This window comes from Entelurus aequoreus, linkage group LG15 (genome assembly GCF_033978785.1).
Source record: "Entelurus aequoreus isolate RoL-2023_Sb linkage group LG15, RoL_Eaeq_v1.1, whole genome shotgun sequence".
Lineage (NCBI taxonomy): Eukaryota > Metazoa > Chordata > Actinopteri > Syngnathiformes > Syngnathidae > Entelurus > Entelurus aequoreus.
Window position 1 is genome coordinate 33,636,349 of NC_084745.1, and position 27,915 is coordinate 33,664,263.

Genomic DNA, 27,915 nt, shown 5'->3' on the forward strand with positions numbered 1-27,915 from the left:
GCACAAACGCCTCGGGGACGGGATTGAAGTGTTTGTGTGTGTGTGTGTGTGAGAGAGTGTGTGTGTTTTAAAGGGTTCTAAATATACAGTAAAGAAGGCTGACAACTGCTTTTATATGTGCTTTTCATTCAAGGAGAGGCTTTGAGGAGTCTGTGTTAGGTGACTTCACCTCCACTAAAACTCAAACAGTCCTCTCTTTGTGTGCATGTGCATGCAGAGGTCTGTATTATGCACTTGTTCTGAAGAAAGACAAAGTTGTATCGCTTGATCTTAAAGTGTAATAATGATGATGATAATAATGCTTTAATATATGAATAAAGTTACTTTCCCAAGTTGACCGCAGTAATGATAAAATAATCATGAAGTCGCAAAAGGCTTCAATAGGTTTGAAAATAATAAGGTATATAATGTTAAAACAAAGTAGTGAAAGTTGATCATAAAATGATAATATAGTTAAACAGACCCGTAATTTACTCCCATAATTAAATAAAAAATGTTTCATCGTAGGGGTGTCCCGATGTGAAATTGATATTGGTCCGATGTCAGAAAACAAATAAGAGATGGTAAGTAAATAAGTAAATTTTATTTATAAAGCGTTTTTTACAGATAAAATCACAAAGCGCTGTACAAAAGGTAAAGTAAAACAACAATTCAATTTAAAACATTAGGGGCAACATCATAAAAAGGATACAAAGTGGATTAAAAATGATAGTTAAAAGGTGCATTAACTAAAAGCTTTACTAGAGAAGTTTTCAAATGTTTCTTAAAACGTTTCAGCACAGTCAAGATCACTTTTGCAAAAATGTTCCAGAGTCTGGGAGGTATAACCTGGAATGCCAGGTCTCCACTGGTTTTAAAACAAGTTTTCGGGATCTTTAGAAGACCTTGGCCTGAAGACCAGAGGCTGAGCCCTGAAGAGTAGCAGGTCAGTGATGTACTGGGGGGCCCCACCATGCAACGCACGGAATGTCAGGACAAACATTTTAAACTCAATGCGGAATTTAACTGGAAGCCAATGAAGACTGGATAAAACGGGGGTGATATGGGCTAAAAACAAGTATCGGATGGTATCGGTTTGCATGTAAAATTTCCGATACAAGCAGTCCTGCTCCGTGTTTACTTATGCAAATTTGGACAGCTAGTTAACATCTATATATCCTCCTGTAAGCACTCAAGTTTGGCCTTTTTTTGTATTTTAGCGAAGTCATTTACAAAAAATAAACATGGTATGCTATAAGCTACTAGAAATGAGCAGTTACACAATATCTAAACACACAATAGCACACAAGCTGATGGATGGATACCTACCATTGTTCTCTGTTTGACTAATTTCAATTGATAAAACATTTTCTAACATTCCACACTACGTTTTAATAGAAGTATGTATGATTTGTGCTGATATTGTATCGGTTAAATGTGGGTATCGAATCGGAAGTGAATAAATTGTATCGGGACACCTATTAGTGTTGTTCCGATTAAAAAAAACAAATTTCCCAAGAGGGTTTTCTCATGTTTAATTTTAATATTTTTGTACTACGATACTCTTACTACTGGATGTACTATGATTCCTGCTGCTATCGAATTGGATTAATATTTGTATCAGCCACTATCTAAGGCTTCAATATTGGTATCATATCAAAGTGCAAAAGTTGTATAGGGACACTTTTGGTTAATAGTCTATTACGCATACTAATATTACATTTATAACGGTACACAAGCAGAAAACTTTATTTGGATATAATAAATACTTAAATACAATTATAATAAAGAAAATAAACGTTTTACAATGATCTTCGAGTATTTCAATGAGTGTCCTATTAAAGTTGAAATGTGCGTAAACAGACAATTACAAACATTTGACCAGTTATTATTTGCATTTGCGTGCTTAACTTTTTTGCAAAGAAAGCAATTATCTATTTTACCACAGACTTCCACTCTATTATGTGTCCAGTTTCGATTGTACAAAAAGCAAGACTTTTTTTTTTTTTTCAAGACTTAAGATGGTTACACAGTGATCAGAAAGCAATGATAGCGCAAACAAGGCGCATGTCAACAGAAACTGCTGCTGCAATAGAAAAGATGTGTACTCAAGCAGGTCATCCAGGGGTCCATTCTTTTGTATTTTTCATGCTAGGATTACAGCTGATGTTGAATCTATGGTAACAAAGGTTTTTGTGTGTGCTACAGGTGTTTACTGCTCTATTTCTTCTATTTACCTACAGATAGTTTTTTTTAAACATCACATTGTTTGCTTACACTTTTTTTTTCTTTTTACAGCTACCAGGTGAGGATAGCGTGCACATGCCCACCGTAAATTCCTAACTATGAAGTGTTATCAGCACCAATGACAACTGAGGAATTCTGATGTACAGGCAGTGGACTAAAGTATTGGGACGTGGAAGTAAATAGCGAGCTTCCGTTTGTGTTAGGTGTCATCATCAGGTGAGTGCATTTACTTTTATTATGGAACAAGTCTATTTACTTTACATTATATGCTATGGCAATAAATCTTTTTTTATTTTGGAACAAACTGTTGGATTGTTAAGTCATGTTCTTCTGCCCCGAGTTCTCTAAACTGTTCCCACAAGACTACAGTATCAGAATCAGAATCAGAATCAGAATAGTTTTATTGCCATTGTTTGAGAACGGGTTCACAATCTAGGAATTTTTCTTGGTGCAAACGTGCGACATAAAAACACATATAACACATATTTGGTAATAAAAAGAGCTGTAACTGAGCTACCAGATAGACTTAGAAGGAATTCAAGGAATTCAAGGAGCTGCTGTTAGGAGTTATTGTTCATTTGCCTGATGGCCGAGGGGAAAAAACTGTTCAGGTGGCGGGAGGTGTGGGTCTGGATGGAGTGTAGTCTCCTGCCTTAGGGGAGAGGGGAGAATAGTGTGTGTCCAGGGTGAGAAGAGTCAGCTGTGATCCGACCCACACGCCTCCTGGTCCTGGAGGAGAACAAGTCCTGGAGGCATGGGAGCTTGCAGCTAATCACCTTCTCAGCAGCACGTACGATGCGCTGCAGTCTATTCTTATCCTGGACTGTGGCGCTGGGGAACCACACTGTGATGGAGGAGGTCAGGATGGACTCTATGATGGCTGAGTAAAACTGCACCAGCATCTCGGTCGGCACCTTGAGTTTCCTCAGCTGCCGCAGGAAGTACATCCTCTGCTGGGCCTTCTTGATGAGGGAGCTGATGGTCAGCTCCCACTTGAGGTCCTGGGTGATGGTGGTGCCCAAGAAACGGAAGGAGTCCACAATGGGGACGGGGGTGGGAGAGTCAATCAGGGTGAGGGGGGATGGTGGGGCTGTGACTTTCCTGAAGTCCATGATCATCTCCACTGTTTTCTGGGCGTTCAGCTCCAGGTTGTTGAGGCTGCACCAGGACGTCAGCCGGTCCACCTCTCTCCTGTAGGCGGACTCATCGCCATTCGAGATGAGCCCGATGAGGGTGGTGTCATCCGCAAACTTGAGTAGTTTTACGGTTTGGTGACTGGAGGTGCAGCAGTTTGTATACAGGGAGAAGAGCCAGGGGGAGAGTACACAGCCCTGAGGAGTACCAGTGTTTGTGGTTCGACTGTCCAAGACAATCTTCCCCAGCCGTACGTGCTGTCTTCGGTCTGTCAGGAAGTCATTAATCCAACTGCAGAGGGAGTCAGGCACGCTGAGCTGGTAGAGCTTGTCTCGTAGCAGTCCAGGGAGGATGGTGTTGAAGGCAGAGCTGAAGTCCACAAACAGGATCCTAGCGTAGGTTCCTGGGGAGTCCAGATGCTCCAGGATGAAGTGGAGGGCCAGGTTCACTGCATCATCCACAGACCTGTTGGCTCTGCAGTGGGTCCAGGAGGGGGGCGGTGATGTCCTTGAGGTGGGGCAGGACCAAGCGCTCAAAGGACTTCATGACCACAGACGTCAGTGCGACCGGCCTGTAGTCATTTAGTCCTGTGATCCGTGCTTTCTTGGGGACAGGGACAATGGTGGAGGTCTTAAAGCAGGACGGCACGCGGCATAGCTCCAGAGAGGTGTTAAAAATGTCAGTGAAGACAGGAGCCAGCTGGTCCGCACAGTGTCTGAGAGTGGAGGGGGAGACACCATCCGGCCCGGGGGCCTTCCGCGTATTCAGCTTTGAAAACTGCCGGCGTACATCCTCTTCTTTGATGGAGAGGGTCTTTACAGTCTTATGATGTTTTTGGAGTCCTGTGATGTCATTGGAGTCCTTTGAGTCCTTTAACTCCTTTAATGAAGAGCTGGCATTGGAGGGGAGGGTGATGGTGGGGGGAGCATGGCTTTGATGAGCTGAAGGCCGTTCATGACGACAGTAATGTGTGTTGAGGCCCTGAGCGAGAGTCCGGTCATTCAGGGCCCTGAGCGAGAGTCCGGTCATTCAGGGCCTGGGGGGTTTTGGGCTTATAGTTCGTTAGGGCCCTTAGACCTCTCCAAACTGCCGCAGAATCATTGGAGCGGAACTGTTCCTGTAGACGGTTAGAGTACACAGATTTAGCTTTCTCCACTTCCCTGGTGAAGTGGTACTTTGCTTCTCTGTATGTACTCCGGTCCCCGCTCCTCCACGCACCCTCCTTTTTCTTGCGCAGCTGTCGGAGCTTGGGTGTGAACCAGGGCTTGTCGTTGTTATAACAAACCCTGGTGCGCGTTGGAATGATGCGCGCCTCATTGAACTGTATGTATGAGGTCACAGTGTCCGTATACTCGTCCAGATTGTTCGTGGCCGCTCCAAATGCCTCCCAGTCTGTCGTTTCCCAACAAGCACGCAACTCGTCCACAGACTCGGCGGTGAAACACTTAATGTTCCTCATAACAGGTTTAGCCAGTTTCAGTCTCTGTCTGTATGAAGGGATTAAGTGCACCATCACGTGATCTGATAGTCCAAGAGCAGCGTGCGGGACTGCATGAAAAGCCTTGCTCAATGTAGTGTAGCAGTGATCCAGCGTGTTCTCCTCTCTGGTCGGGCATTTAATAAACTGTCTATACTTTGGTAATTCCTGGCTCAGATTTCCCTTGTTAAAGTCACCAAGCACGATAACAAGAGAGTCAGGAAAAGACGGTTCCACATGTAAGATCTGTCTTGTGAGTGCGCGCTGAGCGTCACGCACGTCCGCGCCGGGCGGGATGTAAACAGCCATGAGAATGAATGAAACAATCTCACGCGGTGAGTAAAAGGGCTTACAGTGGATGAAGAAATATTCAAGAGAAGAAGAACAGTGTCTGGAAATTACTGTCACGTCTGTACACCAGCTGCTGTTGACAAAGAAGCAGAGTCCACCGCCTCTTTTTTTGCCAGAGAGCGCCGCGTCTCGGTCCGCGCGGAGAAGATGAAAGCCCTCCAGTTGAAGCGCGCTGCCCGGGACACTTTCGCTCAGCCAAGTCTCCGTGAAACACAACACACAGGATGAGGAGAAGTCCTTGTTCCTTCTCATCAGCAACGCTAGCTCGTCCATCTTGTTGGCAAGTGAGCGGACGTTGGAGAGAAAGATGCCTGGTAGAGGCGTGCGTAATCCCCGTCCGCGAAGACGGACAAGTGCGCCCGCTCTCTTTCCTCTTCGGTGCGGTTTTCCTCTTTTGATCACAGAATGGACCAAATCCGCAGCTGACGCTAAGATGACAGGTAACAAGTCCATAGGGATGATGGATCTGATGTTCAGTAGCTCTTCACGGGTGTAAGAGCACCCGGAAACACAATTTATGTACAAAAACAAACAAAACAGAGCGCACGAGAGCACCGAGGCAGCCTTCATCGGCGCCATGATGATGGCTCTATATGTTATGTTTTCACTAGACAATCATGTAATGTGAAATATATCCGTACCTATAGTAGTTCCCTAAAATGTTCCCGCAAGACTATTTTGTTGTGTGAAATATTTCCATACCCACCTTAGTTCCCTTAATTGGTCGCCCAAGACGACAGTGTTATGTAAAATGAATCCACACCTCCCTTAGTTCCCCAAAATGTTCCCACGAGACTATATTATGTAAATTACATCCACAATGCACTTATTTACTTAAAATGTTTTAAATTGTTAATTCATGTTCTTCTGCCATTAGTCCCCTAAACCAAGGGTGTCAAATGTACGGACCATGGGCCGTATTAGGCCCGCAAACAGGTTTAATCCGGCCTGCAAAATGTCTTTATTTTTAAATTATTATGCCAGGATTTTACCAGTCCGACCCGTGTGGGAATAGATTTTCCTCCATGTGGCCCCTGAGCTCAAATGAGTTTGACACCCCTGCCCTAAACTGTTCTCACAAGACTACGGTGTCATATGAAATGCAAACACACCTCCTCTAGGCCCCTAAACTGTTCAAATAAGACGCCTGTGTGCACACCAATGGATCAATCTTGAGTCCCTAAACTGTTCCCACAAGACAATGGTGTAAAATGCATCATATGCATAACCCCCTCAGTTCGCTAAACTGTTCTCCCAAGATTACAATGTTATGTGAAATATATTCACAAATTGTTCCCGCAAGACTCCCGTATTATGTAAATTGCATTTACCACACACTTAGTTCCCTATATTATTCCCACAAAACTGCTGTTATTTTAATTATATCAACACTTTCCATAGTTCCCTAAACTGTTCATACAAGACTTTGTTCTGTATGTTACATTTCAATACACTTTCACAATGCACTCGGTTCACTAGACTGTTCCCAAAAGACTACAGTGTTCTGTGAGCTGCATCCATCCCCACCTTAGTTCCCCAAACAAACGGTTCCCACAAGACTACATTATGCAAAATGCATAAACGTCTCCCTTAGTTCCTCAAACTGTTCCCACTCTACTTCATTGTATAAATTACAGTCACACTGCACTTAGTTCCCTAAACTGTTCAAATAAAACTACATTTTGGAAAATGCAACACCTCGCCTAGTTCCCTAAACTAATCCCACAGCACTACAGCGTTATGGAAAATGCAGCAACACATCTCTTAGTTCCCTAAACTGTTCTCATAAGGCTACAGTGTTATGTAAAATTCATCAACGCCTCCCTTAGTTCCTCAAACTGTTCCCACATGACTTCATTATGTAAAATGTATCAACACCTCTCTTAGTTCCCCTAACTGTTCCCACACGACTGCATTATGTGACCTGCATCAACACCTCTCTCAGTTCCCTGAACAGTTCCCACAAGACTACAGTGTTATGCAAAATGCATCAACGCCTCCCTTAGTTTCCTAAATGTTCCCACAAGACTGCATCATGTAGAATGCATCAACATCTCTTAGTTCCCAAAATACTACTTTTTGTAAAATGCATCAACACCTCCCTTAATTCCCAAAGTGTTCCCTCAAGACTACCGGTACATTAAGCAAAATATATCAACGCCTCCCTTAGTTCCTCAAACTGTTCCCACACAACTTAATTGTGTAAATTACAATCACACTGCACTTAGTTCCCCAAACTGTTCCAATAAGATTACATTACGTAAAATGCAAGAACACCTACCCTAGTTCCTCAAGCTGTTCCCACAAGACTACATTATTTAAATTACATTCACACCGCACTTAGTTTCCTAAACTTTTTCCACAAGACTACATTATGTAAAATGCATCAACACCTCTCCAAGTTCCATAAACTGTTCCCACAAGACTACTTTATGTGACCTGCATCAACATCTCTCTCAGTTCCCTTAATTGTTCCCACAAGACTACAGCGTTATGTAAAATGCATCAACACCTCTCCTAGTTCCCCATAACTATTCCCACAAGACTACATTATGTAAATGACATTCACATTGCACTTAGTTCCCTCAAGTGTTCCCACAAGACTGCAATATGTAAAATGCATCAACACCGCACTTAGTTCCCAAACTGTTCCCACAAGACTACATTATGTAAATTACATTCACATCGCACTTAGTTCCCTAAACTCTTCCCACAAGACTGCAATATGTAAAATGCACCAACACCTGTCTTCGTCCGCAAACTGTTCCCACAAGACTACATTATGTAAATTACATTCACATTGCAGTTAGTTCCCTCAATTGTTGCCACAAGACTGCAATATGTAAAAAGCATCAACACTAGGGATGTCCGATAATGGCTTTTTGCCGATATCCGATATTCCGATATTGTCCAACTCTTTAATTACTGATACCGATATCAACCGATACCGATATCAACCGATACCGATATCAACCGATATATGCAGTCGTGGAATTAACACATTATTATGCCTAATTTGGACAACCAGGTATGGTGAAGATAAGGTACTTTTAAAAAAAATTAGTAAAATAAGATAAATAAATTAAAAACATTTTCTTGAATAAAAAAGAAAGTACAACAATATAAAAACAGTTACATAGAAACTAGTAATGAATGAAAATTGGTAAAATTAACTGTTAAAGGTTAGTACTATTAGTGGACCAGCAGCACGCACAATCATGTGTGCTTACGGACTGTATCCCTTGCAGACTGTATTGATATATATTGATATATAATGTAGGAACCAGAATATTAATAACAGAAAGAAACAACCCTTTTGTGTGAATGAGTGTAAATGGGGGAGGGAGGTTTTTTGGGTTGGTGCACTAATTGTAAGTGTATCTTGTGTTTTTTATGTTGATTTAATTAAAAAAAACAAAAAAACCAAAACAAAAAAAACCCGATACCGATAATAAAAAAACCGATACCGATAATTTCCGATATTACATTTTAACGCATATATCGGCCGATAATATCGGCAGGCCGATATTATCGGACATCTCTAATCAACACCTCTCTTAATTCTCAAACTGTTCCCACAAGACTACATTATATAAATTACATTCACATTGCAGTTAGTTCCCTCAATTGTTCCCACAAGACTGCAATATGTTCCCAAAAGACTACATTATTTAAATTACATTCACATTGCACTTAGTTCCCTAAACTGTTGCCACAAGACTGCAATATGTAAAAAGCATCAACACCTCTCTTGATTCTCAAACTGTTCCTACAAGACTACATTATGTAAATTACATTTGCATTGCACTTTGCTCCCTCAATTGTTCCCACAAGACTGCAATATATAAAATGCATCAACACCGCACTTAGTTCCCAAACTGTTCCCACAAGACTACATTATGTAAATTACATTCACATTGCACTTAGTTCCCTCAATTGTTCCCACAAGACTGCAATATGTAAAAGGCATCAACACCGCACTTAGTTCTCAAACTGTTCCCACAAGACTACATTATGTAAATTACATTCACATTGCACTTAGTTCCCTCAATTATTCCCACAAGACTGCAATACGTAAAATGCATCAACACCTCTCTTAGTCCCCAAACTGTTCCCACAAGACTACATTATATAAATTACATTCACATTGCACTTAGTTCCCAAACTGTTCCCACAAGACTACATTATGTAAATTACATTCACATTGCACTTAGTTCCCTCAATTATTCCCACAAGACTGCAATACGTAAAATGCATCAACACCTCTCTTAGTCCCCAAACTGTTCCCAAAAGACTACATTATATAAATTACATTCACATTGCACTTAGTTCCCAAACTGTTTCCACCAGACTACATTGTGTAAATTACATTCACATTGCATTTAGTTCCCTAAACTGTTCCCACAAGACTGCAATACGTAAAATGCATCAACACCTCTCTTAGTCCCCAAACTGTTCCCACAAGACTACATTATATAAATTACATTCACATTGCACTTAGTTCCCAAACTGTTTCCACCAGACTACATTGTGTAAATTACATTCACATTGCATTTAGTTCCCTAAACTGTTCCCACAAGACTGCAATACGTAAAATGCATCAACACCTCTCTTAGTCCCCAAACTGTTCCCACAAGACTCCATTATGTGACCTGCATCCACACCTCTCTTAGTGTGATTCATGAACAACATGCCCTCTCTCCTTGTCACCGTCATTACCTGCAGTTTCATTTTATCTCTTCGGGGTCAGGGGTCACACCTCGCCCTCCCGTGTACATTTACATTCATAGGGAGCGGGATGTGTGGGATCAATTATCCTTGGCGGCAGGAAGGGTTGTTGTTGCCCTCCTGGCGTGGCTCCAAGAGCAGCAGCCTGCCAGGAGTCCTCTCTGCTGTGTTATCATCCATAAACTTATGAAGCAGTAATGAATGGAGTGTCGTTAGCAGGAGCCACTAAATGGCTCATCACATCACGGCGTTACGAGTGAGCAGGTGACTCCCAGGTTTGCCTGCAAAAAGTTCTCGCTCTTTCCCTCCCTCGCCCCGCGTCTAATGGCGTTCTGTCGACAGAAGCCAAGTCAAACAACCATAAAGAAGGACTCAGGTCACGGTCTGCTGCGTCCCTCCCGACACTCACCTCTCTGAATGCCTTCACCCGGGGAGGCCTTCAAGTGCACACGCGTCAACACGGAGACGACTACAAATAAATGAATGAATGGGCGCTGGCGCACAAAAGCCTGGATTCATGCGACCAGAGAGGTTCTCATTAGGGGAGGACCGGGGAAACTTGGCCGCGTCGGAGCAATTAGCGGGTCCTTGTTTAGGTCACCTGTTATTTGGGCAGACAGAAACCTCAAACTGTGCAGAAATAGAAGAACTGTTTTTCCTTGTCTCTGTCGCCAAAGTGCTAACTCATGTGGGATTCAGTACGTTTTCTTGTGGCTCTAAAGCCATACAAATAGACGGAATAGAAATTGAAAGAGTAAACGAAACCAAATTTCTAGGTATAATGATTGATGATAAATTGAACTGGAAATCTCACGTAAAAAATATACAACATAAAGTTGCAAGAAACACGTCAATAATGAATAAAGCAAAACATGTTCTAGACCAAAAATCACTTCATATTCTCTACTGCTCACTAGTGTTACCATATCTGAGCTACTGTGTAGAAATATGGGGAAATAATTACAAAAGTACACTTCATTCATTAACGGTGTTACAAAAAAGATCAGTTAGAATAATACATAATGTTGGATATAGAGAACATACAAATCCTTTATTTATTGAATCAAAAATACTGAAATTCCACGACATAGTGAATTTGCAAACAGCTAAAATTATGCACAAAGCAAACTATAACCTGCTACCCAAGAATATACAACAATTCTTCTCAACAAAAGAGGAGAAATATAATCTTAGAGAAAAACGTAATTTAAAACATTTGTACGCACGTACAACACTTAAGACCTTCAGTATATCAGTATGTGGAATTAAATTATGGAATGGATTAAGCAAAGCAATCAAACAATGTACTAATATGATCCACTTCAAGAAACTCTTCAAACTTAAAGTGTTTACAAAGTACAAAGAAGAAGAACCATGACAAACATTCTCAATTTATTTCATCCATCCATTCATTCATTCTTAAAGTCATCTTATTTATCTCATCATATGAAATATGACTTACTTCACCAATTATTATTATTAAATTCTTACTATTATTTATTTATTTATTTTTATTGTGATTACTTATGGAGTTTATTGTGAAAAAATTGTGAACAGGAAGTGAACAAAAAGTTTTGCAACTGTTATGTAAAGAAAAGGGGTAGGATTAAATAAGCTCTGCTTCTTCCTACTCCTTTTCGAACATGTTGAAAAGAAACTGGAAATTGTGATGTATCATGTTGTATGCTTGCATGTTCGAAATAAACTCAAACTCAAACTCAAACTCAAAAAAAAAGCAAGGGTCCCCAAACCGGATCCACAATGCAGCCCGTGGGACCTCTGACATAGAAAAAATTTAATTAAAAAAAAAAGAAATTTTAATATTTTTAAAACTGTCATGTCCAGTCGCTTAGGCAAACGATATAGTTGATGTAGATGCCCATATCTGCTTCACAGATTTACTTTACAAACAAGAAGTGTTGGATACTTCTCCTGTTGCCTTATTTGAATAATGTTTGGATATGTTTAGTGTTTGGCGCAGCTGGACTGGCGCGGTAGGGGAAAGAAAGAAGAAGAAAAAAGAAGAGAGTGGGAAATTGTGGGGACAAAAAACAAAACAAACATTTTTATATACACTACCGTTCAAAAGTTTGGGGTCACATTGAAATGTCCTTATTTTTTAAGGAAAAGCACTGTACTTTTCAATGAAGATAACTTTGAACTAGTCTTAACTTTAAAGAAATACACTCTATACATTGCTAATGTGGTAAATGACTATTCTAGCTGCAAATGTCTGGTTTTTGGTGCAATATCTACATAGGTGTATAGAGGCCCATTTCCAGCAACTATCACTCCAGTGTTCTAATGGTACAATGTGTTTGCTCATTGGCTCAGAAGGCTAATTGATGATTAGAAAACCCTTGTGCAATCATGTTCACACATCTGAAAACAGTTTAGCTCGTTACAGAAGCTACAAAACTGACCTTCCTTTGAGCAGATTGAGTTTCTGGAGCATCACATTTGTGGGGTCAATTAAACGCTCAAAATGGCCAGAAAAAGAGAACTTTCATCTGAAACTCGACCGTCTATTCTTGTTCTTAGAAATGAAGGCTATTCCACAAAATTGTTTGGGTGACCCCAAACTTTTGAACGGTAGTGTATGTATATATACATATATATATATATATATATATATATATATATATATATATATATATATATATATATATATATATATATATATATATATATATATATATAAGAAAAACCCCCGGAAGTGATGTACTAAAAAAAATGGAGACCAGTCACAGCTCTGCGGTACGTGTCGCCACCACTTTTTTACCTGTTTACATTGCATCATCAGAGCTAGCGTACACGTTTGAAGACACCATCGATTACTATGAATGCCATAAAATGGGATCAGTGACAGAGGCAAGAAAAAACTCCCGTTGATTTAAAAGCGGCACATGTTTGTCAACAAACGCCTGGAAGCCATGGCAACGGGGGTCAGGCGTTGCCATCGGAGACAGCTACGGTTTACATTCCTCATATAGACGAAAAGGAGGTGGGATTCCCAACCGGCCGTCGCCTTGACGACCAAGACAAGAAGCACTTAAAGGCACTTAAATGCAAGCAATGTCTTATTGTGTTGGTCTGCGTGATGGACGACCACGTTCAGGTGCACTGATGACCCCTCTACACCTACATCCACCTGGCTTTCCTCCCTCCACTCCCATTCCGCTGTTTGAGTACACTCCAAGTAAGGTGTGTAGAAAAGACTGATGCTCTTTGACAAGTGCACTGTGAGGTCACACGTAAAACACATGCTTTGATGTGCGCCTGAGCCGCCGCACCAACCAAAGAAAGAATTTGCGCAGGTTGTTATTGGTGCTTGACTGAGAATCAAAGAAGACACCCCCCTTACCAATGTCTGTTCATTCTATATCCCAACAAATGCTCCTTGGAGTTACAAGTTAGAGCCCAAAGCATGTCACACTCCTATAACAAAAGGCATATACACTTCTATCACAAAAAGCATATACATTTCAATCACAAAAGAAGTAGTGCACTCTTATAGTACATGCAAATAATGAAGATGTGCTGCTTGTGTTCATACTGTACACCACTTTGTTCCTTTCTTTAGAAGTAGAGCTACTAACTACTAATCTCAGGTCAGTAGACGATAATCATGTTATTGTTTATTGTCCGTAAGTGGACAGAGTTGCCACGATAACAGCAGTCGTGATGATAAGTGGTGCACACGAGATTGACGTCGTCTTTGTTTTTATTCTTTGTGGCTTCTTGTTCAGTGTCTTGAAAGGCACTTTTGTTATTCATTTTCTAAAAAAAACTAAACACTTAGGCACTCAAATTATTAAAAAACTTTTATATATAAAAAATAACTTCTGGAATTATAGTGTTTCCTTGTTCGAATTTTAAGAAGAAATATTTTTTCTAAATGTTGCTTATAATTAAACAATTTAAAAAACTATATAGAAGAGAAATTTGTGTTACATTATTAGATGTAATTCTTTTTTTTTTTATAAATCGATTTAACTGTCATGTAAAAGACAGTTTAAAATGTAAAAAAGCTACATTTCTTAATAATTTGTTTTACATTTTTTACTTGACAGTTAAAGGTGCCATATGTAATAATTTACTGTCAAGTCATCATTAAATGGCCCTGATATGTCAAAAGGCATTAATAAATCAAGTTATTTTTGAATACCTTTATAACTGATAACAGTAGTTCAGCCGGGATATGCTCATTTCAAAATTAGATTTACAGGCCCGAAATATTGTTGTTTTCATTTCGATGCCCCTCCCTCTACCGTTCGACCAATTAGAAAGTCTGTGAGTGTGTCACATCCAGGTTGTCAGTTACGCACCGCCCTCTTCGTCAAGCTACTGCCACTGGTAAAGTTACTAAACATGTCAGACGTTAGTAAATATAAAAGGCGTCCTTATGATTCTCAACTTATTCATGACAAAGCTAGGAACAAAACGAGGATTTGTACCGGGGATGCCTTTGAAAGATGGAGACGATTGAAGGCGCAGAAGATTTTTTCATCTGTCGCCAAACTTGCTAATTTCCTCCTTGATAGGTAAGTCAGGCATTTACGTTTTCTTATTACTTGTAATAAATGGAAATGGACATTTTGTATGTAAACTATATTGTCCAATACAGTCTATGACCTTGTCTAACAAAGCTAGTATGTTCGTGCAACGAATGCTTAGGAGCGAAGCACCATCACACTAGTGTAGCTTAGACACATCGACATATAGGGGAAATACTGTATATGCCCGTTAGCTTGTATGTCGATGTGTCATCCAACTGACAGGGCAAAATATATTTTCAACAAATAAAACCTATGTGGATATGGGTAGTGTCAGTGCCTATTTCGTTCTCAATATGCTGACACGCTGAGGAAATGTGTTCCAACATTAGCACAACTTATTGCGGTTTCAAACATATATGGGGTGGTTTTTGCTTGATTGATTGAAACTTTTATTAGTAGATTGCACAGTTCAGTGCATATTCCGTACAATTGACCACTAAATGGTAACACCCGAATAAGTTTTTCAACTTGTTTAAGTCGGGGCCCACGTAAATGAATTCATGGTATGTGCTTGGCACAATATAATGCATTACATGTAATGATTTTCTACTTTGTGTATTGACATGGTAGTAGGTTATATGATTTATGCGTAACGTGGGTTGGCTCATAGAATTTTACTCTGCACTGAAAGAGGGTGATGTGCGTACATGGAAGAGAATGCAGTGCGTCAGGTTGGATGCAACATGGAGTTATGCAGAACAAAATGTGGCGGTAATTTTAGTGTTGGCCTTGGCTTGTCATCAAAGTAGGCCTACGCGATATATATTATATTATGTATTGTTATATATAATTATTTCGATGGTGGTCCGTGCGGTCAAACTAGACATTTTAGCAGGGTAATGCCAACAATCTGTCCCGACTGCCCATGAAAATATTGCGGCGTAACTTTACAAATACATTTGGCTAATCGACATCAGTAAAATGTTGCATAATTACTTAGTAAACCATCTTGCAAGAAGCATAAACAAGAGAAACCTACAGCGTAGGACTCGTTGATTGCCATTTCAAGTTCCTTGGAGTAGGATTAGCTGCGTATCTGGCAACCTCAGTCATGGACAGTACCATTTATGGCCACATTACTACATATGGCACGTTAAATGAAAAAAAACTACACTGGGACGTAAATGTAACAAAAAAATGTTTGCATATATTAATTTTTTTAATTGATTCAGCTTATTTTTACATGGCAGGTAATATGTAAAAAAGTAACATTTGAACAAACATAAAAAAGCATAATATTTTTTATCCAACAAAAAATACTATTATTTTAGTTTTTTTAATTGATTTAATGTTTTACATTACTATTAAAGGAGCACTATGTAATAATGTGGCCAGAAATGGTACTGCAATCACGGTCAAAATTCTGTAGTCCCCTCCCTCTCTCCCTGACTGAGGTTGCCAGATACGCAGCCGAATCCAGCTGGATCGACTGGGCTACTCCAAGGAACTTCAAACATCCACTGCCTCTTACTAGGGGTTGAGGTGCTGGGACCATAGTAGCTGAATAGACAAGCGTTTTGTCAATAACAAATCTCTAACCAACACATTTGACACAGAATTAGGCTATTTTCAGGAAGAAGTATGTCATGCCTGCGTACAATATCACAACAAATGGTAATTATATGGTTATTGTCAGTACTATCAGAAAAAAACTAAAACAAGCTACAGCCAAAGCTAGCTATGGTCATACTGGTGAAAATAAGTAGAGCATGCTTAGCAGCCTAATGAACGCCCAAAACTAAAGAAGAGACATTTTACAAAGGTATGCCTATAGGCTACCGTTTCCAACGTTTCAGATTGCCATATAACTTGCGGAGGTGGCAACCTGGATGTGACACACTCACAGACTTTCTAATTGGTCAAACGGTGGAGGGAGGGGCATCGAAATGAAAATAATAACATTTCGGGGCTGTAAATCTAATTTTGAAAAGGAGCATATCATGTCTGAACTATTGATATCAGTTATAAAGGTATTTGAAAATAACATGACTTATTAATGCCTTTTGACATATCAGGGTCATTTAATGACTTGACATGAAATTATTACATATGGCACCTTAAATATGTAAAAAAAAAAAGAAAAAAAAGCTATATTGGGACGTAATACAGCTAGTTGTAGTGGTTTTGGCTTATGGTTTGTAAATGAAAAGAGTTAATCCATCACTCCCTTCTTATGTTTGTTTGATATACCATACTGTAAAGCACACTTACACTACCGTTCAAAAGTTTGGGGTCACCCAAACAATTTTGTGGAATAGCCTTCATTTCTAAGAACAAGAATAGACTGTCGAGTTTCAGATGAAAGTTCTCTTTTTCTGGCCATTTTGAGCGTTTAATTGACCCCACAAATGTGATGCTCCAGAAACTCAATCTGCTCAAAGGAAGGTCAGTTTTGTAGCTTCTGTAACGAGCTAAACTGTTTTCAGATGTGTGAACATGATTGGACAAGGGTTTTCTGATCATCAATTAGCCTTCTGAGCCAATGAGCAAACACATTGTACCATTAGAACACTGGAGTGATAGTTGCTGGAAATGGGCCTCTATACACCTATGTAGATATTGCACCAAAAACCAGACATTTGCAGCTAGAATAGTCATTTACCACATTAGCAATGTATAGAGTGTATTTCTTTAAAGTTAAGACTAGTTTAAAGTTATCTTCATTGAAAAGTACAGTGCTTTTCCTTCAAAAATAAGGACATTTCAATGTGACCCCAAACTTTTGAACGGTAGTGTATATTGGTTTCAAAATGTACAAACCTTCACTAAAATATAGACTTTTGGCAAGTCTGTAATATATTATTAATATTTACATTGTTTTTTGTGTAGAGAAATTTGCTTCACCATACAAACTTTTCGGTTTGCGTACCCTGTTCAAGAACCAAATTATACTCTTAAATCAAGGTTCTACTGTATATTAAATATACAATTGTTTATTTTATTCAACTTTTAACATGACAGTTGTTAATATCTAAAAAGCAACAATCGGACGTAAATGTAAAACAATTTTTTTTGGTATCTATATTTAATAAATATTTTTAGTTTTTAAATTGATTTAAGTTTTTACATGACATTGATATGTAAATAAACCACAGTGGAACGTAAATACTGTACATATGCAATATTAAAGTGTTTGTTTAAATTGATTTAACTCTTTACATGACAGTTATGTAAAAAGCTACATTGGGACTTAAATGTATGTATTGTTTTAATATATAATTTATTTCATAAATTAAAAAAAAAGCTAAATATTTTATATACATATTTAATATTAAAACATTTATGTTTTGCTTTTAAATTGATTTAACTCTTTACATGACCGTAAATTTGTAAAAAAAGCTACATTGGGGTGTGAATGTAAAAAATTAAGCGGAATTTTTATTATATCTTGTAATAAATATAATTTAATAATTTAGAACAATGCAAAATATTTTTATGTACATAATTTAAAAAATTCAACAACAAAAAAAATATATATATATTTTTTTTTTAATTCATTGAACTTTTTACATTACAAGTAATGATTAAAAAAAAAAATATATATATATATATTTTTTTTTTTCAAAAACGTTTTTCATAATACAAGTTACTGTAAAACAAAAAGCTACATTGGGACAGAATAATGACATGTATTGTGTTATAAGTACACAGTGTAGGACAACGAGAAGGTAGGCTGGCTACTTTTGAGGTTACTAGAAAACTTGCAACTGCTCACATTCCTTTCTTTTCTGCAGGACTTTGAGTGGACTGTGGTCCAAACGGCCATCGGAGGTCACAGATTGGGAAACGTGCAGGCGTGATGCAAGGGCCCGTGAAGCAGGGAGGGCAGAGAAAACACTCCTCCCTTTCTGAGCCCGCATTGTCTCCTCCTGAGTGTGCACACATGCCATAGGACAAGCGGAAGGAGAAGACCTGGGAGTGTCATGGAGGAATTTGAGGTCGCCGGGGGCCGTGCCACCTTCTTCTGGTCATGATCCGGCAAACATCAACGTTCATCATGGCTTCCTCTGTGAAGTTCACCTACTTGTTGCTGCTGGTTTGCAGCCTGGGAAAGAATCACATGATGTCTGGAGGATGTTTGGGCAAATGCTGTGGTGGCGGCAGAGACATGAGCTGCACGTCCACGGACTGGAGGATGGACCGGGTCTATGGGACGTGTTACTGCGACCAGGGTTGCACCGCCACACAGGACTGCTGCTTTGACTACTTCACGCTGTGTCCAGGTGAGCACTTCAGTACGAGCCTCCACTAAAAGGTGCAATTGTTCGCCCAGGCTCGGACTAACGGTTTGAAATCACGAGAACTATTCAAAGAATGCGATGAAGTCAATCAGTAAAGAAAGTACAGTTGTAGTGCAACAAGAAGGATAACGTTAAGTCTGCTTACATCATGCATGATAAGCATTGCTAACTACCATTCCACTTCCCCACCAGTCTCCATTCTTTGAAGAAGCAGGCTCAACAATGTACTATTCTCTCCTTACATTACATAATGTCAATCCTTTAAACATGAACATCAATGTTATGAAGTTTCTTTCTGCAGGAGCCCAGGTTTCACTTGTTTTATTAAACAACATAATTTGCACATATTCTGTTTTTTGCTATGGATAAGGATGTTATGCTGCAGATTCCAATCACATGTATTAACTGTAATTTTTGTATGTGTTGACAGTTGTAACAATGTCAACACAATATTTTAACTAGAACATTATTGTCTTTATTAACATAAAAAAGCCAATAGTACACAATAACTAAACAAAACTACTATTTAATACTCACTTAAAGCCTTTGGTTTCCCCCTCAAAGTATAGATATATCTATCTATATATATATATATATATATATACACAGATCTGTATAGATATATAAAGATATATCTGTATATATAGAGATATATTATCTATATCTATATATATAGATGTATATACATCTATATACACACATCTATATACATTTATATCTACAAACCCCGTTTCCATATGAGTTGGGAAATTGTGTTAGGGGCGTCCATGGTAACATTGCTTGGATGGCAACATATGTTGCTCCAAAACATGTATGTACCTTTCAGCATTAATGGCGCCTTCACAGATGTGTAAGTTACCCATGTCTTGGGCACTAATACACCCCCATACCATCACAGATGCTGGCTTTTCAACTTTGCGCCTATAACAATCTGGATGGTTCTTTTCCTCTTTGGTCCGGAGGACACGACGTCCACAGTTTCCAAAAACAATTTGAAATGTGGACTCGTCAGACCGCAGAACACTTTTCCACTTTGTATCAGTCCATCTTAGATGAGCTCAGGCCCAGCGAAGCCGACGGCGTTTCTGGGTGTTGTTGATAAACGGTTTTCGCCTTGCATAGGAGAGTTTTAACTTGCACTTAAAGATGTAGCGACCAACTGTAGTTACTGACAGTTGGTTTCTGAAGTGTTCCTGAGCCCATGTGGTGATATCCTTTACACACTGATGTCGCTTGTTGATGCAGTACAGCCTGAGGGATCAAAGGTCACAGGCTTAGCTGCTTACATGCAGTGATTTCTCAGATTCTCTGAACCCTTTGATGATATTACGGACCGTAGATGGTGAAATCCCTAAATTCCTTGCAATAGCTGGTTGACAAAGGTTTTTCTTAAACTGTTCAACAATTTGCTCATGCATTTGTTGACAAAGTGGTGACCCTCGCCCCATCCTTGTTTGTGAATGACTGAGCATTTCATGGAATCTACTTTTATACCCAATCATGGCACCCACCTGTTCCCAATTTGCCTGTTCACCTGTGGGATGTTCCAAATAAGTGTTTGATGAGCATTCCTCAACTTTATCAGAATTTGTTGCCACATTTCCCAACTTCTTTGTCACGTGTTGCTGGCATCAAATTCTAAAGTTAATGATTATTTGCAAAAAAAAAGGTTTATCAGTTTGAACATCAAATATGTTGTCTTTGTAGCATATTCAACTGAATATGGGTTGAAAATGATTTGCAAATCATTGTATTCCGTTTATATTTACATCTAACACAATTTCCCAACTCATATGGAAACGGGGTATATATATATATATATATATATATATATATATATATATATATATATATATACACTGTACATATGTAATGGCTGTCTTAAGTTTCCAATAATTTCAACAACTCTTATTTTTTTGCGATAGAGTGATTGGAGCACATATTTGTTGGTCACAAAAAACATTCATCAAGTTTAGTTCTTTTATGAATTTATTATGGGTTGACTGAAAATGTGACCAAATCTGCTGGGTCAAAAGTATACATACAGCATGTATATGGTTACATGTCTCTTGGCAAGTTTCACAGCTCAATTTGTGTTTCATCTGACCACAGAACTTTCCTCCAGAAGGTCTTATCTTTGTCCATGTGATGTCAGATGAAACAAAAATGTAGCTGTTTGGCCACAATACCCAGCAATATGTTTGGAGGAGAAAAGGTGAGGCCTTTCATCCCAGGAACACCAAACCTACCTTTAAGCATGGTGGTGGTAGTATTATGATTTGGGCCTGTTTTGCTACCAATGGAACTGCTGCTTTAAATAGGATAATGAAAGAGGAGGATTACCTCCAAATTCTTCAGGACAACCTAAAATCCTCAGCCCGGAGGTTGGGTTTTGGGCGCAGTTGGGTGTTCCAACAGGACAATGACTCCAAACACACGTCAAAAGTGGTAAAGGAATGGCTATATCAGGCTAGAATTAAGATTTTAGAATGGCCTTCCCATTGTCCTGACTTAAATGTGTGGACAATGCTGAAGAAACAAGTCCATGTCAGAAACTGCACCAATTTGGGCAAGAGGAGTGGTCAAAATTGAACCAAAAGCTTGTGGATGGCTACCAAAAGCGCCTTATTGCAGTGAAACTTGCCAAGGGACATGTAACCAAATATTAACATTGCTGTATGTATACTGTTGACCCAGAAGATTTGGTCACATTTTCAGTAGACCCATAATAAATTCATAAAAGAACCAAACTTCATGAATGTTTTTTGTGACCAACAAGTATGTGCTCCAATCACTCTATCACAAAAAAAAAAAAGAGTTGTAGAAATTATTGAAAACTCAAGACAGCCATGACATTATGTTCTTTACAAGTGTACGTAAACTTTTGATCGTGACTGTATACACATATATATACACACACACACACACACCTTTTTTCCCTCTCAATACCCCCCCCCCCCTCCCATTCAAAATAAATGCCCAGGTCTGCTTTAGACTCCAAGGAATGCAGTTTTTTTTTTGTCGTAATGGAGGTGATTATTATTAGCTTCGAGGAGCGGCTCCACACTGTGTATGGATACACATAATTATCCGCCAAGTATCAGCCATAGGGGATCAACGTTGGCCAATCACGTACCTTTTTGCAGAACTTGGCGCGTCCCTACATGTAGTTATATTTTGTTCTCACTTTATTTGTGGGAATAAGTTGAACAGTTAAAAGTTTGTGCAGTTATAAAACACTTCAAAGTGCACCTGCGTTATTTTGTGACTTTGAAAAGTGTTTCCTTGTTCTAGTTTTCCTAAACGCAGGAACGATGTCAGGAATTCTGGCCCCATGACTCCCTGGTACCCCAACACCTGCCAGTCAGGGCTCTTTAAATTGTCTTCTCTCTACCGCCTTCCTCGGCAACATCTTAAAATTGTAAAAATCTTGTCCCGCAAAGTGGGATCATGTATCAACTTGTGAGAGTGCATCGTCAAACTCCATCCGGGTGTTTAAATGTGTTGGGGCGGTATAGCTCGGTTGGTAGACTGGCCGTGCCAGCAACTTGAGGGTTCCAGGATCTATCACCGCTTCCGCCATCCTAGTCACTGCCGTTGTGTCCTTGGGCAAGACACTTTACCCACCTGCTCCCAGTGCCACTCACACTGGTTTAAATGTAACTTAGATATTGGGTTTCACTATGTAAAAGCGCTTTGAGTCACTAGAGAAAAGCGCTATATAAATATAATTCACTTGTGATTGTAATCCTCCCTTTTTCTCACAGCACAAGCCTGCTTGGTGAGCGCTTGGAGTTTCTGGAGTGGTTGTGCTGAGCCGTGCCGGCCTTCCTTACGGCTCAGAATCCGTCAAGTGGAGGAGCGGCCCAGCAACAACGGAGAGTCCTGTCCCAGCCTGCAAGAAAGAGCCGGCTGCATGGACTACAGAGACCACCAGGGACACCCATGTGGACTCAACTCAGGTAAGCACAAGTTACTGATGAGTAATTGTACTGTTCTTCATCATTATCATCATCAGGTCCGGCATTCATTACCAGCATGGAGTTTGGCAAAGGAAGACCCAAGCAGGACAGGAACGGAAGTCCTCTTGATCCAGGGTAGCTTTCATATGAAGTATCAGAAGTTATGTGCAGCACCACCCAGTGTTGTAACTAAGAAGCACAACAATGGCCATTGTAAAATATATATATATGCTGGTCTGCCATCAGTTTCTGTGTGGAATTCTCCTTGGAGTCCCGCTCACCTCACTGCACGGTGGAAAACAGGCCACACACACACTGGATGCGCTACTTCACTGAGGGCTTTACCGTGTGTGTGGCGTGCCGCCCGCCCGCCATGAGCAACAGCAGCGGCGGTTGCCAAGGAGATGGCCAGGATGTGGACAGGTAGGATGAGCAACTTTCAACATCCACGCTGCGGTCTGACTTGGAGTGTGTTGCAGCGAGGCGCTGCTGCGCTGGCAGGCGGTGGGCAACCCTCGATGCGGTGGAACATGGCGGAAAATCCAGAGGCGGCAGCAGTGCGACTGTCCACCACAGCACAGTTTCATCTTCATCTAATGACACACGCATGTCACTTCTTCTTATCGACTTACTGGGTGCGGCTCAGAATATATTCAGGGATGGGTCACTTTATTAGGTACACCTGCTGTGCAGCTGTTCATAATTAAGCTAAGCATTATCTTCATGTACACAGCTCCTAAAAATGCTTCTTTTGTATTTTATTCATTTAAAATGTATTTTTTCCATTTATTTTCTGTATTTCAACATGAAAACAAACCATGTCTTTCTTTACAAATGACGCCTTCTAGTGGCAAGTGCACCTACTACAGCAATAAAATATACTGTAATGGGTGCACTTATTAAACCATACTTGCCAACCTTGAGCCCTCCGGATTGGGGGGTGGGGGGGCCGGGGTTAAGGGGGAGGAGTATATTTATAGCTAGAATTTACTGAAATTAATTATATATATATATTAGTACAGTAAACAGTAATGAAAACACAGTTGTTCTAACTGTACTGTACTTGCTGCTTACTTAAAAAAAACAACCACTTACCTTTCACTATTTGAGTGGCTTTTGTTCTGCCATTTGAGTACTGACGAGCGATCTCTGAATCCGGAAACATATCCTTCACGGATTTGTTGATAACATCCGCAGATGAGAACGGGATGTTGCTTGCAAGGTGGCCCATAACACCGCGTTGCTGACGCCTTGTGCTTCTCTGACCGTTCATGAGTGACTATATCCATTCGGCCACCGTGTTACGGGTTATAGATAAACCTATGGATAACGGAGACATATATTACAGTCTTCTTTTCAGGTGAGAGACGACGCTAAAGGCAGTGCCTTTAAGGCACGCCCCCAATATAGTTGTCCGGCTGGAAATAGGGAGATTTTCGGGAGAATGGTTGTCCCGGTAGATTTTCGGGAGAGGCACTGAAATTCTGGAGTGTCCCAGAAAATTCGGGAGGGTTGGCAAGTATGTATTAAACACACAGGTATAATGTCTCTTCATACCTTTCCAACACAATTAACTTTTACTTTAAAGCTGTTGCAGCCGTGCTTAACGATGCTTGCCATTAAAATAGCCTTCCAGGTCTTTCTCAATTATGTAAAAACCTTTTGACAGCCCCATGAAAGTCCCATGCACACATGCTGGATGTGGTCATTTGCCTTTCCAAAAACTTGTGGGGCCAAATAGTTAACATCTTGCTGACATGGAATAGTCTCTGAACTTGCCAGGCTCATAATTGTTAAAAATGACGCTGCTGTTGACGATGACAGAAAATAAAATGCATTATGTGGTTGCAGTTAGCAGTGTTGCTGTGGATTGAAGCAGTTTGCAGTTAAAGGAGGCCATAATGTCAGCCAAGATAACCTTTGATACTCTTGATTTATCATCTGTTGTATAAACTGAGTATGTAAGCTTAATTAAAGACTTAATTGCCATAAGGTGCTACAGAAAAATACACATCTACAAATGATAAGCTTACACATACTGTGTTCAAATGCATCTTCAGTCAACTTTATGGGCCTTTACTAGAACCCTCCAGCGGTCCTTTAGCATGGTGCCCGTGCGGCCCTTAAAGTCGTCGTCCAACAAGATCTGAGCCCAATTTCCCCTGCCGTGACGCATGATGCCATCTTTGAGTTTCTTGTCCAGCTCGGAGGTCCATTTCTTAAAAAATAAAAGGCAAAATTAAGAATAAAGCAATATTTTGTAATAAATGCTTTGAAGTGTCCAAACGAACCTGTCTCTTTGCCTTACTAGTAAACGAAGTGTTTGTTTCTGGAATAAAATTAATTACGTTGCTTTTTAACCAAACAATAAGGTACACATAGGACAATATCGCACATACCTTTTACCACTGATGGTTTGACGCACTTTTTAGGATCTGCGTCCCACACACTTGCTTTAGTGGAGAAAAGTTTGCGTTTTGTCCTGTAAAAAGAATCCTTTTTTAAATCTGTGCACTAAAATTAAACATATGCTGCTTTTCACTCGTTTGTAAGACAACACAGCATCCATCCAACCATCCATTTTCTACCGCTTGTCCCTTTCGGGGTCGCAGGGGGTGCTGGAGCCTAAATCAGCTGCATTCGGGCGGAAGGCGGGGTACACCCTGGACAAGTCGCCACCTCATCGCAGGGCCAACACAGATAGACAGACAACATTCAAACTCACATTCACGCACTAGGGCCAATTTAGTGTTGCCAATCAACCTATCCCCAGGTGCATGTCTTTGGAGGTGGGCGGAAGCCGGAGTACCCAGGGGGAACATGCAAATTCCACACAGAATGTCAATTGAAAATGGCATTATACACTGCTCTCAATTGTAATCCCATTTAGTGGTACTCTGGGACATTTTTTTTTTAATTAAAAAACTTGTAACCAAAGATTTGCTGAAGTGGAATGCAAATTCAGTTTTGCTCACCTTTTATACAAGTACAAGGCACAAATTGGAAGCTTGGCTACGATAGGTGCAGGTAGCAATAATGCTGCTACTGGGACTCTCACCATATAACACATACTAATGGTAACATCTCATTTAGGGATAGATACAATTCACATTTGAACCGATACGGTGCCAATACCCGGTACCTGAGAATCAATACCAGTACTCAATGGTACCAATTTTTGGTACTTTTCTGTGTATTAATAGCGTTTAATAATGACATCTAATTTTTTATTGCAACATTTAAAAATGAGTAGATTATAACATATAACATCAATTATAGTTACAGAGTGGTGTGTTCGCTAGTCAGTTCAGTCTTTGCTAAATCTAGTCTTTTGTTGCGCCCTACAAAGCATTAATACTTTACAGATTATACTTATTACCTTACAGTTGTTGGATTGTAACGTGCATCTTAGTCATAGTTTTCATGAACAAATTTAGAGGGGTTTACATGGCTAATCTAATGTATGTTAGCATCAAGCGAGCACACTTTTGGAAAAGTTGAACCTTACTTTACTTACATCGGAGCCTTTTTTGAGTCAATTACTTTGTTGGCATTAGAAATTGCAACATAACCTGCAGGTAGTTTGGCATAGTCTGCTCTCAGTGCTGATAGAGTGATCGCCAAGTGCAAAAAGCCTGCCAAGTCGGGCAACCCAGCGTGAAGTTACATGCCATAACATGATACTGTTGGATTTTACATGAATTGGTGCAAAAAAAGAAATCCCAAAATGGCAATACTGCAATGATCTATATCCTCATAAGCTACAATGCCTGTGTGTTCATAGTGTGAAAGAAAAACATCATACACACACACTCCTTATCACACAAAAGTCAAAGTGATTTACAGTTTTGATTTCAACGATGCCGATGTGTCTTTAAGTACAACTTCACTACTCAAGTCTGCTATAATAGTCGCTTTTGCCCCCATTTGTGACTTCAGCCACTCGCATGAAGAATGGCTGAACATGCAATGTTGAGACGCTAGCTGCTGGGTGACCGATATCACTGCGTGTTGTGTTAATAAACGTGTCGGCAACGGTGTCTGTGCTTGACCACAAGCGGGCGTTACAAAGTAAAATAATGACTCCACTCACCGATGATGAACATTTAAAGTACTTTACAGCGGCTACACTTTAATAATAAAACCATCCGCGGCGAGAGCACATGATATAATATCGCATTATTAAATATCGGCATAGTCCCTCATTGATAGATTGTCACCCTCTTATTGTAGATATGAACATTTGAGGTGTTGTAAAAAGAGAACACACTATGTCACTTTGATACATTTTATGCAATGAAAATGCTAAACTATCTGAGCTAAACATTATACAGAACAAATGTGCAAATGTGTGTAATAATATATATTTTAGTAATAAATAGATCTTGTTTTTACAATATACCAAGGCAGTAAATGCCCACTGGACGCAAGTGGAACACCCCTGTCTTTCAGCATTGATATTTCCGCTTGATAAAATAGACAAGTAATAAATAATGAATTGTACCGGACTTTGTCCTTCTGTAAGAGCAGAGTGTCCTCCATAGCGTCCATGCTTTTGTCCTCCTTGCTCGTGGACACCGATTTGATGGACAGTAGCTCTGTTGGCAAAATGTTCAAAAAAGGTTGGTGGTTATTAAAGTTAGACTGAAGGAGAAACAACTTCAGTAAATGATACTACCTTGCACTGATATATTTGGAAGGCAAACGCGCGGCGTCTTGAGGGCGAACTGAAGTTGGTGCTTTGTTCCGCTGCAAGAAGGAAATACATAACCAAATAGTGCATACTAAATAGCATTTGAAGTGGCATAAAATGCTGATTTCTTACTTTGTCTTCTCCTGCTCTGAGGTGGTCTTCTTTGAGGGAGCTTTGACCTCTGTCGCCATGGCGTCCTTAGCATCCCCACTCTGGATTGTCTTTATGGCTTCCTGATAAGACACACAGTATAAATGATGTCTCCTCATACCTTTCCAACACTATTAACTTTTGCATTAGAGGCATTGAAACCGTGCCAAATGAGGACAGACCAATGAGTCTTGCCATTAAAAAAGCCTTCAAGGTCCTTCTCAATTATGTAAAAACATTCCTTTGACACCCGATGAAAAAGAGACCCAGACACCCCGGGGGCAGCCATGCTTGGTGTGGTCGTTTGCCCTTCCAAAAAACAGGGAGGCCAAATATTCAATTAAACGACGCAAGAGTAATATTATTGTATTTGCTGTATAATTGATAAATTAAT

General features: G+C 39.9%; 2 protein-coding genes across 3 annotated transcripts in view; one reads left to right on the forward strand and one right to left on the reverse strand.

Annotated features, from left to right (window-relative positions):
* Positions 1-23,606, forward strand: part of LOC133630031 (somatomedin-B and thrombospondin type-1 domain-containing protein) — a 27,750-nt gene extending 4,144 nt beyond the window's left edge. For both annotated transcript variants that reach the window (XM_062021255.1, XM_062021254.1), the window contains exons 3-8: positions 2,278-2,442; positions 18,210-18,698; positions 22,484-22,678; positions 22,735-22,813; positions 22,925-23,101; positions 23,158-23,606. In XM_062021255.1, the coding sequence (XP_061877239.1) occupies positions 18,446-18,698; positions 22,484-22,678; positions 22,735-22,813; positions 22,925-23,101; positions 23,158-23,275 (822 nt within the window). In that variant the 5' untranslated portion in view covers positions 2,278-2,442; positions 18,210-18,445 and the 3' untranslated portion in view covers positions 23,276-23,606. The remainder of the gene's footprint in view (positions 1-2,277; positions 2,443-18,209; positions 18,699-22,483; positions 22,679-22,734; positions 22,814-22,924; positions 23,102-23,157) is intronic.
* Positions 23,451-27,915, reverse strand: part of terf1 (telomeric repeat binding factor (NIMA-interacting) 1) — a 17,911-nt gene continuing 13,446 nt past the window's right edge. Inside the window, exons 6-11 of the mRNA XM_062021253.1 lie at positions 27,504-27,604; positions 27,357-27,427; positions 27,183-27,276; positions 25,078-25,160; positions 24,970-25,007; positions 23,451-24,896 (exon numbers count right to left, since the gene is read on the reverse strand). Of these exons, the coding sequence (XP_061877237.1) occupies positions 24,735-24,896; positions 24,970-25,007; positions 25,078-25,160; positions 27,183-27,276; positions 27,357-27,427; positions 27,504-27,604 (549 nt within the window). The 3' untranslated portion in view covers positions 23,451-24,734. The remainder of the gene's footprint in view (positions 24,897-24,969; positions 25,008-25,077; positions 25,161-27,182; positions 27,277-27,356; positions 27,428-27,503; positions 27,605-27,915) is intronic.